Below are 19,972 nucleotides of genomic sequence, written 5' to 3' on the forward strand. Positions count from 1 at the left end.
TGTGAACAGAGATCTGTATATAATGACGAGATGCCCATGTCTCCGCCCTAACAATTCGTTAAGTCGTTGTCCCATAGATGGGAAGGCAGGCGACAAGGTCCCAGATAAGCCCATATAAACACATTTGGTTTATTTTGGACAAATTTTGTCGAGAGTGAACCCTCTCGCTTTGCCTCTTCCTCTCTGTTGTGGATATGTATTTTGCTACTATGTATCCTTAACCCCAACACAATTCTGCCTGGACTCAATACAACTGTGATTTCTTTTAACGTTACATCGCCATCTTTATGGGAAATGTGGTTCTCTGCTTGAAAAATATAGCTACTACAACATCCATGCGTAGGCAATCCGGAAGAGTGCAGCCGGTGACGTGTTCAAGAAAATACTCGATTAGTTTAAAAAATATACATAATTAGAACAGAAAACCTCCGTGTTTACACAATGTCCTCGTTAGGAATACTCGTAGGCTATTTTCTCCCAATAACTGCAAACATGAGTACCATTTTTGCAGTACTTCTTGTTTTTGTTGGGTGCTGCAGCAATGTTGTGTTTCTGGAAACGCTTGTAAGGTCAGTGATCAACTCTGAACTCCTCAACAACTATTGACAACTAGGCTACTAGCTTGGTTGAATGAGGTTAGCTACATCTTTAGAAATGTTATGCATTCTGTAAAGAACAAGTTTATATAGGCCTAGCTAAGATGCTGCAATGCTTAATATCCAATAATCTAATATTTAGGCTAGCATATTTCCTAATAATTAACGATATTCATGTACACTTTTATATATTTTTCCTACTCCCAGAGAGTTCCCAGGATGTGGCAACATTGTGACCTTTGCTCAATTTGCCTTCATTGCATTGGAGGGGTTCATCTTCGAGACGAACTTTGGAAGAAAGAAACCAGCCATCCCTATGAGGTAGGTAACCTAATGCAGTGGTTCCCAAACTGTGGGGGACACCTAGTTAGTTCTACAACTAAATGCTTTCAACTGAAATGTGTCTTCCGCATTAATCCAACCCCTCTGAATCAGAGAAGTGTGGGGGGCTGCCTTGATCTATGTCTCCGGCGCCCAGTGAACAGTGGCTTGACTGCCTTGCTCAGGGGCAGAATGACAGATTTCTACCTTGTCAGCTCTGGGATTCGATCCAGCAACCTTTCGGTTACTGGCCCCACACTCCTACCCGCCAGGCTACCTGGGGTCGGCGGTCCCCCTCCTTTTTAAAGGAACTCAGTCCGGCATTACATTTATTCTTGAAAGTTGTAATAGTAAAATGGACAAGGTGCAATTTCGAAATGCATCATCAGTTCCTCTTGTCATGTTAGTCTTTGCATACCTTGGAGAACTTTTCTCTCGACCTGTGTGCACCTACTTCGTAAACTTTCATTCATAGACTAGTGTAACAGTATAGCTTCCGTCCCTCTCCTTGCCCCTACCTGGGCTCGAGCCAGGGACCCTCTGCACACATAGACAACAGCCACGCTCGAAACATCGTTACCCATCGCTCCACAAAAGCCATGGCCCTTGCAGAGCAAGGGGAACAACTACTTCAAGGTCTCAGAGCGAATGACGTCATCGATTGAAACGCCATTAGTGCGCACCCCGCTAACTAGTTAGCCATTTCACATCGGTTATACTCGTTGTAGCAAACTCATGATGGGAAAATTTTAGTAACATGTAGTAGCCTAAACCTATTGATGTTACGTTGAACTGGGTAAATGGAACATGAATGACAGTCATCCAACATGCTGTAATAGAAATAATGGAATGCTCATGAAAATAAAATCGGCCTACCTCCTAATAAATGGCACTGACCGCCACTGTTGGAGAGCTATTTATAACTTGTCAGACATGTTCAGATCAACTAGCCCATATCAGCTAATGTTTTTTTATAGAGTTTTTTTAGCCCATAGATATTGTTGTAATTTTTTAGTCACTCAAATATCACATGAATACACATTAGACATGGAAAAATGTGTAGAATTGCAAGAACATTTGCTTTAAAACTGCACAATTTTCTTTGCACCACCTTGACAAAATGTGTAGAATTGCAGGAAATAAGCTTAAACCTGCAAAAGAGGGGTGTGAACAGTTTGTGTCATGAACAGTGCTTGTGCCTATAGAAATAGACGAGGCGTGAGCATAGGGGTGGGGGGGGGCACAGGATATTCCCCAATGCTGACCATTTTTGGGAACACCTGGCCTAATGTATGAGAATGTAGCTTCAATGATGGAATTATTGAGCTGTCTGTCTGCTTGTCTGTCTGTCTGTCCGTCTTTCTCCCTGTCCTGTCAGGGATGAGAAGCACAGTTTTCATTTCAACCTTTGTGTTTATTTCTTCTTAATAGCAACTATGTAATCATGGTGACCATGTTCTTCACAGTCAGTGTGATCAACAACTATGCTCTCAACTTCAACATCGCTATGCCTCTGCACATGATCTTCAGATCTGTAAGTATATCGTTATAAATGTTCTGATGGCTCTTAACTCAACATCTGATGCTTTTAGTACCACTTATTACCAACATCTAATAATATCCCTTCTTGATTGACAAATGCCTTGTGTTGTGCTTATATCTTCACAGGGATCGTTAATAGCTAATATGATCCTGGGTATAATAATTCTGAAGAAAAGGTATCCCCCGCATAACTTCTCTTTACTAGGCTGTCTTACAAACCCTTACCATGTTAACATGTTACTGTTACTCTAGAGATGTTACTAATTTGTTAGCCAAATGAATAGGCTACCTTTGCCTTTCTGCAGCATGAGCTATAGCATCAGAGGAATGTATTGCTGCCTTTTGTCACTATTTTGCATGATCATGATGGCTGCTGTTGAAATGCCTAAAATGTCTGGCCTGGTCTAGTTATAAGGAGGTTCTGAAACTATGTACAGCATCTTTTCCCTGCAGGTATTCAATGAGTAAATATCTCTCCGTAGCGATGGTGTCTCTGGGCATCTTCATATGCACCATCATGTCCGCCAAACAAGTGGTGAGCTCTTCATAATATTAACATGTTTCTGTTCAACCACACACTTTGTTTCCATTTGCAGCTGCAATGTCTAGTAGCTCAGTTGTTACACATTTGTTACAGCTACTACAATATGTTATACATATACAGTAGTCAGTACATATTTGTTCATATTGTACAGGGAAATATTCAGTACGTTTTTGTGCGGTTACATTTCCTGCTATTTAGTGACCTCTGTTTTCCACTTTTCAGAATGTAGGTACTAAGGGCTCAGATGATCAAGGTGTATATGCCTTCCTGCACTGGCTGATAGGTAGGTCTTACATTAACTTTTACATGGAGTCTTCTCAGCCAGATTTCTTTGTTCCAGAATGACTTGCATTTTTTGATAACAAGATCTTTACCTTGCCTCGACTAGTTGGGACTACCTTTATCTGAGAACTGGACACAGATTGTTACTGTTGTTGACAAAGGGTGGACAATGGATTGAAATAAGAGCACACAACTCTGACTATCACACAAACCCTGCATACATATTTATAGGAAATTACAGGACTTGCAAGTCCTTAGTGCATAATCTACCCCATTCCCATTTTAACCTGGCAATGATTAATGCAATCATTAATACAAGCTTAAGGCACGGACACACCGGTAGGATTGTAGTGTCTGCCAGCCGAGAGTACTTAGCACCTCTGAACAGAGAGCTGGCAGTCATTTTGCAAACCGATTCTACATGTAGAAAAAACAAACGCCCCCTACTGTACAGACCAACAACCGACAACTGTCTCTCTCTCCCTGTATGGTTAAAGTATCAGTTTCTCAATCATGATATAACTGATTTTCTGGGTTTGTCGTTGTTCTCATAGGTATCGCCATGTTGACCTTTGCACTGCTCATGTCTGCGAGAATGGGCATTTTCCAGGAGACCCTATACAAGCAGTATGGCAAACACTCCAAGGAGGCTCTCTTCTATAATGTACGTGTCAACCCCAAAACTCCTGTATGCATTCCAAACCTGTCAGGTGTTGTATACTTGAAAGGCAAAGTAACTCACAAAAGTAATTGTAATTTATCCCCTGACAATGGGGATATTTAAGCTTTGCTTTTCTCACCAAACGTAATGCGCCACCCTACAATTGTTGATCTATATTTGGTGCAAACCAAGTGTCTGCATTTTCAGTGTTGTGTGCATTGATAATAGGGTGTTTTATATGTATACTTTACTCTATATATGTATCTTCTCTGCAGTTGTAATATGTGTCATTGCTCTCTCAGCACTGCTTGCCTCTGCCTGGGTTCCTGCTTCTGTCCTCAGACATCTACAACCACTGTGTCCTCTTCAGTCAAAGCAGTGAGTTAAATACAGTCTTGTAGGAAAGTTTTGTATGAAAACATGTCAAAGTATCCTCCTCATTGAGTAGAGTTGCAAAGTTTCCAGGTTTTTCAGAAATCCCAGTTGAAGGATTAATGGGAAATTGCTTCACTAACCTCAATATAGTTATGTCTGTTGGTGTCTTTGCTTAACCTGGTTCCAGATCTGTTTGGGCTGTCTTGACAATAACCATAGGAGTTAGCAAGACAGCCCAAACAGATCTGGGACCAGGCTAGTCTTTGCTCACTGATGTTATGAATGTTATGTTGAATTCACATTGTCCAGAGTTGGGCTGTAGCCTAATTTACATTTGTCTTCCAGCTCCTGTAGAGGTTCCTGTGATTGGCCAGGCTGTGCCGGTGTTGTGGCTGTACCTACTGCTGAACGTCATTACACAGTATCCTTTACAATACTTTCACAGTGAATACTGTATTTGTGTGTAGTCACTACACACAAATAAAACATTTTAATCATGTTTTATTGTCATGTAACAGTATAATTTTAGACCGTCCCCTCGCCCATACCCGGGCGCGAACTAGGGACCTTCTGCACACATCAACAGTCACCCTCGAAGCATCATTACCCATCGCTCCACAAAAGCTGCGGCCCTTGCAGAGCAAGGGGAACTACTACTTCAAGGTCTCAGAGCAAGTGACGTCACTGATTGAAACGCTATTTAGCGCCCACGCTAACTAAGCTAGCCGTTTCACATCCGTTACACTCACCCCCCCTTTGACCTTCCTCCTTTTTCCGCAGCAACCAGTAATCCGGGTCAACAGCATCAATGTAACAGTATAATTTTAGACCGTCCCCTCGCCCATACCCGGGCGCGAACTAGGGACCTTCTGCACACATCAACAGTCACCCTCGAAGCATCGTTACCCATCGCTCCACAAAAGCCGCGGCCCTTGCAGAGCAAGGGGAACTACTACTTCAAGGTCTCAGAGCAAGTGACGTCACTGATTGAAACGCTATTTAGCGCCCACGCTAACTAAGCTAGCCGTTTCACATCCGTTACAGTCACATACACAGGATAGATGCAGAGAAATGTGTTGTTTTACAGGGTCAGCCATAGTAGTACGGCACCCCTGGAGCAAAGTAGGGTTAATTGCCTTGCTTAAGGGCACATTGACCGATTTTTCACCTTGTCGGCTCGGGTATTCGAACCAGCGACTACCTGCCTGCCGCGACGGTAAGGATTGGAAGTTGTTTTTCTTTCAGCTCCTGTAAAATCTCACTTTCACAGTAAACACTGTATGAGTAGTCACTGAACACAAATTGGCATGCTTGGAGGGGAATTCATCCCATTGGAAACAAATTAGACTAATCCAGATCTTTTTTACAACGCTGCTAACAAACACACTGTTACTGACGTCTCTGTATGCTACAAGACAATGCACATTCACCTTACAAATTGCAATGCAAACACACTCTCTCTCTCACTCACATACACACACACATTTTAGACCAGTTTTTATGAAACATATACCATCATCCTCTACCAGTCCTTCACCCTCCTCAGATACGTGTGCATCCGCGGTGTCTTCATCCTGACCACAGAGTGTGCCTCTCTCACCGTAACCCTGGTGGTGACTCTGAGGAAGTTCATCAGCCTCATCATCTCCATCCTCTTCTTCAAGAATCCCTTCACCGCCTGGCACTGGGTGGGCACTGGAGTCGTCTTCCTGGGCACCCTGATCTACACGGAGGTCTGGACTAGCATCTGCACGGCGTTAAGAGGAAGTGAAAAGCTGAAGAAGAAAAAGGCGTAGTAATATGCAGTAAAGAAGGCGGAGTGATACGCAGCACTTTCGTCAATTCCTTGCATCCTTTCTCTTTGCCTCAAAAATAATTGGAGAAGAGGATCCACGGAGGGGGGACCTGAGACCTTCTCCTCCAATATGGTTGAGAAGGAGTATAAGTGAGAGGATGCAGAAAATCACAGGAAGACAAATTGAGATAGAGCCAACGTCACAAGAGAGTGCCTTTGACTGCACTGTTGTGTGTGTATACGGGACTACATTTGTTGTGGGTGTGATTGCACACTCTGGAGCCTGTTTCCCCCCTCGCTCTCTACTGCAGTTGCAGTAGGAGCAGGTTGGTTTTTAATAGAATCATCATAAAAAATGCATTGTTTTCCTATTGTTTTCTTTGCTTGAACAATTACCTTAGAAAAAAAGCCTTCCCACTAGGTTTCTCACTTAACCTTGACAAAAACAACCTTGTTGACTGAATAAGTCAAGGCAAGATTTTTGCAAGACTGATTGTATGGAGATGCCCTACTGTTTTGTTAGTTTTGTTAGTTTGGTGAGCTGTATTTATTTAGGTGTTTTGCTAAATATGAGTTTTGCTGAGCTGTGACTCAAAAGTATGTGTCTGTCAACATGTAATTGAACACCAGAAAAATGATTATACCGGTATATGGACAAAACATATTACTATACTCTGATTAGCATAATTTTGAAATACTAAATGACAAAAAGTGAGTTCACCACCTCAATGTTATAAAAACTGATGTTAGTGAAATACAAAAGTTACAAGTATTATTTTCATGTATTCTGAATATGATACTTGCTCAGATTTTATTGTAGGAATATTTCCTCAGGAGGATATTTGTCCTTTCAAAATAGTACTTGGCAGGTCAAGCAACGTTGTCTTGAAAAACCCCCAAAACCATGCAAATGCATTTTCCTACACTCCAGAATCACTGCACCATTAATTCTCAACCTACTGAAATAAAAAGTTCTACCCTATACCTTTGCATTGTATTGCATAATATTTCTGTATGTATATTTCCATACAATGACCCACTTACAATTAAAAGGAAAATATTGTACTTACGTAATAGTTTCAGTGAAATGCACTTAACGTACCCTGGTCGAAAGGAAAATGTGCATAGTAGACTCAGCCTGGTCTCATAAACTAGACATAGTATAGCAAATGTAAATCCGGGGACACTCAAATTAGCATGATATGTTACGTTTGGTGTGGTTACATAAGACAGATGGTTATTTAAGGCAAGTAGTGCAGTTGGTTGGGGTGGATGTGTGGGCGTATAAGGTGTACGTCTAGCAACCCAAAGGTTGCGAGTTTGAATCTCATTAGGGACTTTAGCATTTTAGCTAGTTAGCAGCTTTTCAACTATTTATTTGCTGCTTTCTAACTACTTAGCATGTTAGCTAACCCTTTCCCCTAATTCCTCGATCACACCGACAGCGTTCTTGCATTTTGGTACACCAAACTATGTTAATTCCCCAATGGAGCGCTGCGTTTGCCTTGCAGCATTGCATTGCAAAGGCAGTTGCAGTGCGTTCTCTGTGGTGCATACATTAGATTTATTGTACACATCAAATTGTATGCGTGACGGCTTGACAGAAATGGTAGCAGAAGGTGAATGTTGAACTTTTGTTGCACACATATCCAGATGGTGCTGCGTCCCATTTTGCTCAATAACGCTGTCGGTGTGATCAAGGCATAACCCTAACCATAACCCTTTTTATAACGCAAACGTCTAGCAACCTTTGCGAGTTTGAATCTCAACACAGACCTTAGCATTTTAGCTCATGAGCAACTTTTTAACTACTTACTACTTCTTTGCTGCTTTGTAACTACTTAGCATGTTAGCTAACCCTGACCTTTAACCTAACTCCTAAATATAACCCTAACCTCTAACCCCTAGTCTAGCTAACGTTAGCCAGCTAGCTAACATTAGCCACCTAGCTAGATTTAGTAACATACATTTTGTAAATTTGTGAGATATGGTACATTTAGCATTTTTGCAACATATTGCACGTTTGCTAAGTAGTTACTACTCAGTGTCAGAAACCCAAAGGTTGTGAGTTCGAATCTCATCACAAACAACTTTAGCATTTTATGGAATTAGCAACTTTCAACTACTTACAACTTTTTTGTTGCTTTGTAACAAATTACCATATTAGCTAACCCTTCCCCTAACCTTAACCCTTTTAGCTAATCCTTCCTCTAACCTTAACCATTTTAGCTAAACCTTCCCCTAACACTAAACCTATACTTAACCCTTTAACCAAAATCCTAAACTTAACCCCAACCCCTAGGTTAGCTAACGTTAGCCACCTAGCTAGATTCGTAACATATCATAGGTTTTGCAAATTTGTAACATATACTTTGTTTTGCAAACTCGTAACATATTGTACGTTTTTTAAATTCGTAACATATAATACGAATTGTAATTCATAACATAACAAATTAAATGGGTGATGGACATCCACAAATTAATGCATAGTCTACCATATGAAACGTAACACACACTACATGACCAGAAGTATGTGGACACCTGCTAGTCGAACATCTCAATCCAAAATCATAGGCATTAATATGGAGTTGGTCCCTCCTTTTCTGCTATATCAGCCTCCACTCTTCTAGGAAGGCTTTCCACTAGATGAGCATTAGTGAGGTTGGGCACTGATGTTTGGCAATTAGGCCTGGCTCACAGTCAGTGTTCCAATTCATCCCAATGGTGTTCGATGGGGTTGAGTTCAGGGCTCTGTGCAGGCCAGTCAAGTTCTTAGATACCGATCTCGACAAACCATTTCTGTATGGAACTTGCTTTGTGCAAGGGGGCATTGTCATACTGAAACAGGAAGGGCATTCCCCAAACTGTTGCCACAAAGTTGGAAGCACAGAATCATCTATAATGTCATATTATGCTGTAGCATTAATATTTCCCTTCACTGGAACTAAGGGGCTTAGCCCGAATCATGAAAAACAGCCACAGACCAGTATTCCTCCTCCACCAAACTTTACAGTTAGCACTAGGGCAGGTAACGTTCTCCTGGCATCCGCCAAACCCAGGTTCGTCCACCGGACTGCCAGATGGTAAATACCGGAGGAAGGTGGAGTGCTCGCTTTGTGGGTTGTGTGTTACACCATGCCCAAACCGGACGCGCGTGTGCCATCGTGCGCAAATTGATTTAAACATTTTAGTTAGAAGTTGCTTCTATTTATGACGCCGAACGTGATGCAAGTCCTGCCTCCCATCTCCTCATTGACTTTAAGAAGCATATACCCACTTGCCATCTCCTCATTGGTTATACCCACGTGGGTGATTGAAAGATGAACTGAGGTTGGTCGGTCGGTTGCGGTAATACACCTTATTATGAATCGCCATATAAATTCCAAAGAAGAAAAAGCTTGAAAGGAGGAGAGATGATTAGAAACGATTCGGTTGACCGTTTTATGTGTGGATTAATTGTCGGAGTAGGGGACCTTGTGCATTTCAGGTAAAATAACAACTCAACATTTATATCCCAGGACAAACAGCAAGCTTGCTAAATAGGACAAATTAGCTAGCAGCTGCAAGCTAGCTAGCTAAAATGCCATAAATGTTTAATGCTTTTCAACCTGTCCCCCAAATAATATAATTGGTTCAGAGTTTGTTTTGATATTTCAACCTGCCTATCATGATCATGTTTGCGGTGTGGAGACAAAATCTATTTGCGCACGATGGCGCACGCGGACCGCGCGACCTGCGATTTTAGAGGATCTGATTGGTCAAGACACGCAAAGAGCCTGCAGCAGCACTCTGATGTGAAGGACAGAGAAATTGTGGGCGAGTTGACAAATCATAAAAAGAATGGTATAAAAAAACAGCACTTTGCCCGTTAAATTAAGTCATAAGTGCCGCCTCGCAATAACGTTTTCCGACGGCCCTGCTGTAGACTACCTATCTGTTGCATTTCTACTCTGCCACTTGGAAGGTCGCTTTAAGTTTTCAAAAAAGAAGACGCAAGTTTTCACGATGGGCACAATGACAGAAAAAATACGATAAAGCGAAGTGTCTGTCTATGCTCGCGCCTCATCCGCCTGCGGGGAGACCAGACACCTGCACCCAAGCGTCGCACTTTGCTTTCGTTCTCGTTTAAAAGGAACATTATGCAAGTTTGACTTTTCTTATTTGAATCCGATGGCTGAATCTTGGTGATGTAAGTCAAATTATTACAGTTATCCAGTTGGTTTATTATTTGATGCTGAAGTGCGGTGCATGTTTTATTATAAGCACGTTGAAAGTAGGCTAATATGTTGTATTTTATTGTAGCTTCAACATCGGTGTTCCAACGATATGTTTGTTTGTTTTATTAAATTATCTATAAGAAAATTGTTCTAGACTATAGTGTGACTCGTGGAATTGACGCTGCGCCATGTTTTTCTTGCCAAGGGAGGGTGTTTTCATCTCTTGCCACACGGCTCTGACACTTGGGCATTGCCCAACGTCCGCATTCCCCATCATGTTGCGCAGATACAATTCCAGGGCTGAAGTACTCCGAATACCCGCGGTGAACGTTTTTATCTACACTATATGCAAAAGTATGTGGACACCACTTCAAATTAATGGATTCGGTTGTAGACAGGTGTATAAAATCGAGCACCATGCAATCTCCACAGACAAACAATGACAGTAGAATGGCCTTACTGAAGAGCTCAGTGACTTTCAATGTGGTAACGTCAAAAGATGCAACCTCTCCAACAAGTAAGTTTGTCAAATTTCTGCCCAGCTAGAGCTGCCCAGGTCAACTGTAAGTGCTGTTATTGTGAAGTGGAAACATCTGGGAGCAACCACGCTCAGCCGCGAAGTAGTAGGCCACACAAGCTCACAGAAAGGGACTGCCAAGTGCTGAAGCGCGTAAAACTGTCTGTCTTCGGTTGCAACACTTACTACCATGTTCCAGACGGCCTCCGGAAGCAACATCGGCACAAGAACTGTTCGTCCGGTGCTTCATGAAATGGGTTTCCATGGCCAAGCAGCCGCACACAATCCTAAGATCACCATGCGCAATGCCAAGCGTCGGCTGGAGTGGTGTAAGGCACACCTCCATTGGACTGTGGAGCACTCAAAATGCATTCTCTGGATTGATGAATCGCACTTCACCATCTGGCAGTCCAACAAACAAATCTGGGTTTGGCAGATGCCAGGAGAACACTACTTGCCCCGATGGGTTTGAGGTCAGTGCCCTGACCTCAACCCCATCGAACATATTTGGGAAGAATTAGAACGCCGACTGCGAGCCAGACCTAATCACCCAACATCAGTGCCCGACCTCACTAATGCTCTTGTGGCTGAATGGAAGCACGTCCCCGCAGCAATGTTCCAACATCCAGTGGAAAGCCTTCCCAGAAGAGTGGATGCTGTTATAGCAGCAAAGGGGCGACTCCATATTAAAGCTCATGATTTTGGAATGCGATGTATGACGAGCAGGTGTCCACATACTTTTGGTCATGTTGTGTATAAATAAAAGAAAGCGGTGTGATTTAAAGTGTAAATAACTCAATCGTGGAGCGGTATTTATTTCACGCCATCCAGTCAGTTGCGTCGCATTATTCATAGGCCTACCTGTTTTATGATATAATAATGATGCTGAACCGTTACAATTGCTCATTGTTGTGTTGTGCCACATATTGTTGTCATATCAGCTTTTTGGGATGTCTTTGTTAGCTGCGCACTTTGGAAACTTGTGTGCTGGCTGTTAACTAATTTGATTTGGCAATATGGTAATATAGCATTTGTTGTAGACACGTACAGAGGTTTCAAATTGGTTGTCATGTTATTATTACTGTGTGTGTGAGAGAGGGTGGGAGAGAGTTTGTTTATCTTGTGCCTTCATTGGTTTTATGACTCACTAGGCTTCTGTGTTTATCACTAGAGAAGGGCAAGGACTGACACACATATAGACATAGACACAAAGAGATAAAGAGAATAGAATGTACCCTATCAGTGTGCATGTATACAGAAAGTTAATTCCTTCATAGATTCATAGATTAATTCCTTCATAGATTGTATGAATGGTTTTCAAATATGAATAGGAACACCCCGCTTGACTCTCCTTTATGTACAATACCGTTCAAAAGTTTGGGGTCAGTTAGACTTTTCCTTGTTTTTGAAAGAAAAGCTCATTTTTTTGTCCATTAAAATAACATAATATTGACCAGAAATACAGTGTAGACATTGTTAATGTTGTAAATGACTATTGTAGCTGGAAACGGCTGATTTTTAATGAAATATCTACATAGGCGTACAGAGGCCCATTATCAGCAACCATCACTCCTGTGTTCCAATGGCACGTTGTGTTAACTAATCCAAGTTGATAATTTCAAAAGGCTAATTGATAACTTTAAAAAAAACTTTAGCAATTATGTTAGCACAGCTGAAAACTGTTGTTCTGATTAAAGAAGCAATAAAACGGTCCTTCTTTAGACCAGTTGAGTATCTGGAGCATCAGTATCTGGAGCGCTCAGCATTTGTGGGTTCGATAACAGGCTCAAAATGGCCAGAAACAAAGAACTTTGTTCTGAAACTCGTCATTCTATTCTTGTTCTGAGAAATGAAGGCTATTCCATGTGACAAATTGCCAAGAAACTGAAGGTCTCGTACAACGCTGTCTTGTACAGCGCCCTTCACAGAACAGCGCAAGCTGGCTCTAACCAGAATAGAAAGAGGAGTGGGAGGCCCCGGTGCACAACTGAGCAAGAGGACAAGTACATTAGTGTCTAGTTTGAGAAACAGATGCCTCACAAGCTCTCAACTGGCAGCTTCATTATATTGTACCCACAAAACACCGGTCTCAACGTCAACAGTGAAGAGGTGACTCCGGGATGCTGGCCCTCTAGGCAGTGTTGCAAAGAAAAAGCCATATCTCAGACTGGCCAATAAAAATAAAAGATTAAGATTAGCAAAAGAACACAGACACTGAACAGAGGAACTCTGCCTAGAAGGCCAGCATCCCGGAGTCGCCTCTTCACTGTTGACGTTGAGACTGGTGTTTTGTGTGTACTATTTAATGAAGCTGATAGTTGAGGACTTGTGAGGCGTCTGTTTCTCAAACTAGACACTGTAATGTACTTGTCCTCTTGCTCAGTTGTGCACAGGGGGCCTCCCACTCCTCTTTCTGAGGGACCTTACAATTATCTGTATGTGTGGTGCACAGAGATATGAGGAAGTCATTGAAAAATAACAAACACTATTATTACACACAGAGTGAGTCCATGCAACTTATGTGATTTGTTAAGACCAAGACTATTTTTATTCCTGAATTTATTTAATCTTGCCACAACAAGGGAGGTCAATACTTATGGACTTAAGACATTTCAGCTCTTCATTTTTTATTAATTTGTAAAATGTTTGAAAACCATAAATCCATGTTTGACGTTATGTGGTATTGAGTGTAGGCCAGTGACCAAAAAAATCTAAATTTAATCAATTTTAAATGCAGGGTGTAACACAACAAAATGTGGAAAAACTCAAAGGGTTTGAATGCTTTCTGAGGCACTGTACAACTGAGCATAGTGACTTTGAAGGGATGGTAGATGTGTTCGATGTCGACCTGTATCTACAGAGTTTCTCAAAACGTCTTCTGGTACCTGACTGCACTATGCTCTATGCTCTTTCACCAGTAGAGGGCACTCTTAGACCCTTTTCACAATAGTGAGCCAAACCATGCCAAGCTGCACTGTGCTGGCCTCAGTAGCCTGGTCACATATCCACCACTAAAATACTGAGTCAGGTCGACTCATCTCTCAACCATCACTAGTTCACTTCTCCAATTGCATTAAACTCACTTATATTGGCAATCATTGAATGACGCTTTGCCATGCCTCCTACAGAGAGTGAGATATCAGGGCATGTCTCTGTCTTGTCAGTATGCTTATGGGAGAGTGTCTATCTGTGTATATGTATGCCATCAAGTCTGTGTCATAGGTCTATGTTTTTAAAGGTCTGTGTGTTTGTGAGTGGTGGTATTCAATGCCTCATCAAAGAGGAAGAGAGAGTGTGTGTACATGTGTGAGATGGAAGGAAATAGACATAGAAGGTGGGACAAGTGAGATGTACAGCAGCCTAGTAGAGGTAGTGAGAGCAGCACAGGAGGAAGGGGAAAGTACACTGCAGATTTAGAGCAAAACACTAAACCAGAGTGTGGTCTGTAAATCTAAAACCAAACCAGACTTGACGTCAGTCTACTCCTCCTCTGAGAGGAAGCTGTGGTCACAATTACCAGTGTTTCTCTGTGGCTTTGTTGTGTTTGTACAAAGGGATTCTGACTGGTATGTTTGAAGTAACTGTATTAGTGCACACCCGTGTATTGTGTGTGTGTATAGTGTTTGTGTGCGAGAGAGTGAACAGTACATTATCTTTGTGTGAATTGTTTATAAAGGCCAGTGGAGAACCTGCTGTTACTCAAGTTGTATGGGAGATTGGAAATCCCCTCATACATGCTGACCTGATTGCTCACTCAGATGTAAGGTTTCAGGAATGTAAGATGTATGCAGTAGCTAGATTTCAAACCTACTCCTAGAATTACATCAGTATTTGTAACAACAGAAACTGGGTAATGTTAAATCTTCATATAACATTTTTGGTAAAAACATACAATTCATTATTGTCATTATCTTCTTCTGTCGAATGTGTTCACACATCAGAGCTCATTTTGAATGTATACATGAGTAGTGTCTTGGCCCTTCCCACTGGGCACAAACTGGTTGTGTCAACATTGTTTCGATGTCATCTATCAATGTATTGTGACGTGGAATCTGTACAGAAAATAAGTAATCAAAAAAAAAAAAGTAATCAACTTGTTTTTGAGGGTGGAATTTCAAGCACAGGAATATGTCATCATTGTAACCAATTTTCAACATAGACAAACCTTATAAAATATGTTGAATTTGTACCTTTGAAACAACGTCATATCTTCAACATTATATCCACTATCAGAAGAAAAAAAAACAATAGATTAGACAGCACCTCCTACTGGAGAGTTGATCTATCCACAGGGTTTTATCCAAGCCCTGCTTAGCTTTGATATGTCACTGACTACTACTACCATTGTGCTATTGTGAGAATTATTATTGAGAGATCTCTTGATAACTAAATACAGAGTACAAAACATTAGGAATATTGAGTTCCATTCCCTTTTGCCCCCGAAACAGCCTCAATTTGTCATGGCATGGACTCCTACAAGGTGTCGTAAGCGTTCCACAGGGATGCTGGCCCATGTTGACTCCAAGGCTTCCCACAGTTGTCAAGTTGGCTGAATGTTCTTTAGGTGGTGGACCATTCTTGATACATACAGGAAACTGTTGAGTGTGAAAAATCCAGCAGCGTTGCGGTAGTTGTAGTTGGCCGTTGCAGGAAAAAAAAACATATATACTGCTATACAAATTTGACAATCACAAGATGGGACTTAGGACTCTGTCATGTCAAGGGAACTGTAGCCTACTGTTCAGATGAGTTAAATGGAAACTGAAATCTGGACACTGACGTGAGGGTTATAACTTCTCACATAGCCTAATTATTAACTCCTTCAGAATTAAGCATTTATTTTAGTGAAATGATACACCAAATGCAAAAATTGACTCGAGTGGAGAAAAAAATATTTATTTAATTCAGCCTCGAGTGAATGCGAATGCTCAGTTAGATTCCTTCTCAAATCAAATCAAATCAAATTTATTTTATATAGCCCTTCGTACATCAGCTGATATCTCAAAGTGCTGTACAGAAACCCAGCCTAAAACCCCAAACAGCAAGCAATGCAGGTGAAGAAGCACGGTGGCTAGGAAAAACTCCCTAGAAAGGCCAAAACCTAGGAAGAAACCTAGAGAGGAACCAGGCTATGTGGGGTGGCCAGTCCTCTTCTGGCTGTGCCGGGTGGAGATTATAACAAAACATGGTCAAGATGTTCAAATGTTCATAAATGACCAGCATGGTCGAATAATAATAAGGCAGAATAGTTGAAACTGGAGCAGCAGCACAGTCAGGTGGACTGGGGACAGCAAGGAGTCATCATGTCAGGTATTCCTGGGGCATGGTCCTAGGGCTCAGGTCCTCCGAGAGAGAGAAAGAAAGAGAGAATTAGAGAGAGCATATGTGGGATGGCCAGTCCTCTTCTGGCTGTGCCGGGTGGAGATTATAACAGAACATGGCCAAGATGTTCAAATGTTCATAAATGATCAGCATGGTCGAATAATAATAAGGCAGAACAGTTGAAACTGGAGCAGCAGCACAGCCAGGTGGACTGGGGACAGCAAGGAGTCATCATGTCAGGTAGTCCTGGGGCATGGTCCTAGGGCTCAGGTCCTCCGAGAGAGAGAAAGAGAGAAGGAGAGAATTAGAGAACGCACACTTAGATTCACACAGGACACCGAATAGGACAGGAGAAGTACTCCAGATATAACAAACTGACCCTAGCCCCCCGACACATAAACTACTGCAGCATAAATACTGGAGGCTGAGACAGGAGGGGTCAGGAGACACTGTGGCCCACTCCGAGGACACCCCCGGACAGGGCCAAACAGGAAGGATATAACCCCACCCACTTTGCCAAAGCACAGCCCCCACACCACTAGAGGGATATCTTCAACCACCAACTTACCATCCTGAGACAAGGCTGAGTATAGCCCACAAAGACCTCCGCCACGGCACAACTTAAGGGGGGGGGGGGGGGCGCCAACCCAGACAGGATGACCACATCAGTGACTCAACCCACTCAGGTGACGCACCTCCTCCAGGGACGGCATGAGAGAGCCCCAGTAAAGCCAGTGACTCAGCCCCTGTAATAGGGTTAGAGGCAGAGAATCCCAGTGGAAAGAGGGGAACCGGCCAGGCAGAGACAGCAAGGGTGGTTCGTTGCTCCAGAGCCTTTCCGTTCACCCTCCCACTCCTGGGCCAGACTACACTCAATCATATGACCCACTGAAGAGATGAGTCTTCAGTAGAGACTTAAAGGTTGAGACCGAGTTTGCGTCTCTGACATGGGTAGGCAGACCGTTCCATAAAAATGGAGCTCTATAGGAGAAAGCCCTGCCTCCAGCTGTTTGCTTAAAAATTCTAGGGACAATTAGGAGGCCTGCGTCTTGTGACCGTAGCGTACGTGTAGGTATGTACGGCAGGACCAAATCAGAGAGATAGATAGGAGCAAGCCCATGTAATGCTTTGTAGGTTAGCAGTAAAACCTTGAAATCAGCCCTTGCTTTGACAGGAAGCCAGTGTAGAGAGGCTAGCACTGGAGTAATATGATCACATTTTTTGGTTCTAGTCAGGATTCTAGCAGCCGTATTTAGCACTAACTGAAGTTTATTTAGTGCTTTATCCGGGTAGCCGGAAAGTAGAGCATTGCAGTAGTCTAACCTGGAAGTGACAAAAGCATGGATTAATTTTTCTGCATCATTTTTGGACAGAAAGTTCCTGATTTTTGCAATGTTTCGTAGATGGAAAAAAGCTGTCCTTGAAATGGTCTTGATATGTTCTTCAAAAGAGAGATCAGGGTCCAGAGTAACGCCGAGGTCCTTCACAGTTTTATTTGAGACGACTGTACAACCATTAAGATTAATTGTCAGATTCAACAGAAGATCTCTTTGTTTCTTGGGACCTAGAACAAGCATCTCTGTTTTGTCCGAGTTTAAAAGTAGAAAGTTTGCAGCCATCCACTTCCTTATGTCTGAAACACATTCTTCTAGCAAGGGCAATTTTGGGGCTTCACCATGTTTAATTGAAATGTACAGCTGTGTGTCATCTGCATAGCAGTGAAAGTTAACATTATGTTTTCGAATAACATCCCCAAGAGGTAAAATATATAGTGAAAACAAAAGTGGTCCTAAAACGGAACCTTGAGGAACACCGAAATTTACAGTTGATTTGTCAGAGGACAGACCATTCACAGAGACAAACTGATATCTTTCCGACAGATAAGATCTAAACCAGGCCAGAACTTGTCCGTGTAGACCAATTTGGGTTTCCAATCTCTCCAAAAGAATGTGGTGATCGATGGTATCAAAAGCAGCACTAAGGTCTAGGAGCACGAGGACAGATGCAGAGCCTCGGTCCGATGCCATTAAAATGTCATTTACCACCTTCACAAGTGCCGTCTCAGTGCTATGATGGGGTCTAAAACCAGACTGAAGCATTTCGTATACATTGTTTGTCTTCAGGAAGGCAGTGAGTTGTTGCGCAACAGCCTTTTCTAAAATTTTTGAGAGGAATGGAAGATTCGATATAGGCCGATAGTTTTTTATATTTTCTGGGTCAAGGTTTGGCTTTTTCAAGAGAGGCTTTATTACTGCCACTTTTAATGAGTTTGGTACACATCCGGTGGATAGAGAGCCGTTTATTATGTTCAACATAGTAGGGCCAAGCACAGGAAGCAGCTCTTTCAGTAGTTTAGTTGGAATAGGGTCCAGTATGCAGCTTGAAGGTTTAGAGGCCATGATTATTTTCATCATTGTGTCAAGAGATATAGTACTAAAACACTTGAGTGTCTCTCTTGATCCTAGGTCCTGGCAGAGTTGTGCAGACTCAGGACAACTGAGCTTTGAAGGAATACGCAGATTTAAGGAAGAGTCCGTAATTTGCTTTCTAATAATCATAATCTTTTCCTCAAAGAAGTTCATGAATTTATCACTGCTAAAGTGAAAGTCATCCTCTCTTGGGGAATGCTGCTTTTTAGTTAGCTTTGCGACAGTATCAAAAAGGAATTTCGGATTGTTCTTATTTTCCTCAATTAAGTTAGAAAAATAGGATGATCGAGCAGCAGTAAGGGCTCTTCGGTACTGCACAGTACTGTCTTTCCAAGCTAGTCGGAAGACTTCCAGTTTGGTGTGGCGCCATTTCCGTTCCAATTTTCTGGAAGCTTGCTTCAGAGCTCGGGTATTTTCTGTGTACCAGGGAGCTAGTTTCTTATGAGAAATGTTTTTAGTTTTTAGGGGTGCAACTGCATCTAGGGTATTGCGCAAGGTTAAGTTGAGTTCCTCAGTTAGGTGGTTAACTGATTTTTGTCCTCTGGCGTCCTTGGGTAGGCAGAAGGAGTCTGGAAGGACATCAAGGAATCTTTGTGTTGTCTGTGAATTTATAGCACGACTTTTGATGATCCTTGGTTGGGGTCTGAGCAGATTATTTGTTGCAATTGCAAACGTAATAAAATGGTGGTCCGATAGTCCAGGATTATGAGGAAAAACATTAAGATCCACAACATTTATTCCATGGGACAAAACTAGGTCCAGCGTATGACTGTGACAGTGAGTGGGTCCAGAGACATGTTGGACAAAACCCACTGAGTCGATGATGGCTCCGAAAGCCTTTTGGAGTGGGTCTGTGGACTTCTGTACAGGTGCTGTCTGTATCAGCATCATAAAAGCTGATAGTATTTCAACCACATAAAATATGCATCCATGCCGAACTGAAATCTTATAAGAAACATGTTGGGTCGTTTTCACAGCTTTCTATTTCTTTAAAACCTTTCAGACTGTTGTAATTTAGATATTTTGCATAGAAATTCTTTCCAGTTTTATTTGTTATTGCATTTTCTCCCCGGTCCCTAAACATCTTTGCTCCGCGAAATAATAACTTTACTGTTAACACCTAGATCGAAGCATTCATTCTAAGAATTGTTGACATTATTCTGGTGAGCAAGGGTTTACTTAATCTTCTAGGGCAACATATAATGACAAGAGAATGTGCATGTATCTAATTATAGACAAGTTGGCTGACAAATAGCCTACCAAAATGTCAGACATTTTAAGCAGAAACATATCTAAATCAGGCAACAAAAAAACTCCTGCACCCCCTGTCAAAAAATCATCATCTGAATAGCAATAAGGCACTTTGGAGGT

General features: G+C 42.0%; 1 protein-coding gene across 1 annotated transcript; it reads left to right on the plus strand.

Annotated features, from left to right (window-relative positions):
- Positions 1 to 68: 68 nt before the first annotated feature.
- LOC110524905 (UDP-xylose and UDP-N-acetylglucosamine transporter) lies at positions 69 to 7,098 on the plus strand. Its single transcript, XM_021604872.2, has 10 exons — positions 69 to 569; positions 804 to 917; positions 2,349 to 2,451; positions 2,586 to 2,635; positions 2,913 to 2,994; positions 3,226 to 3,286; positions 3,840 to 3,949; positions 4,249 to 4,324; positions 4,667 to 4,742; positions 5,868 to 7,098. Exons 1-10 carry the CDS (start codon positions 442 to 444, stop codon positions 6,115 to 6,117), a joined length of 1,050 nt encoding a protein of 349 aa, XP_021460547.2. The 5' UTR covers positions 69 to 441; the 3' UTR covers positions 6,118 to 7,098.
- Positions 7,099 to 19,972: the final 12,874 nt, after the last annotated feature.

This window comes from Oncorhynchus mykiss, chromosome 1 (assembly GCF_013265735.2).
Source record: "Oncorhynchus mykiss isolate Arlee chromosome 1, USDA_OmykA_1.1, whole genome shotgun sequence".
Classification (NCBI taxonomy): Eukaryota; Metazoa; Chordata; class Actinopteri; order Salmoniformes; family Salmonidae; genus Oncorhynchus; species Oncorhynchus mykiss.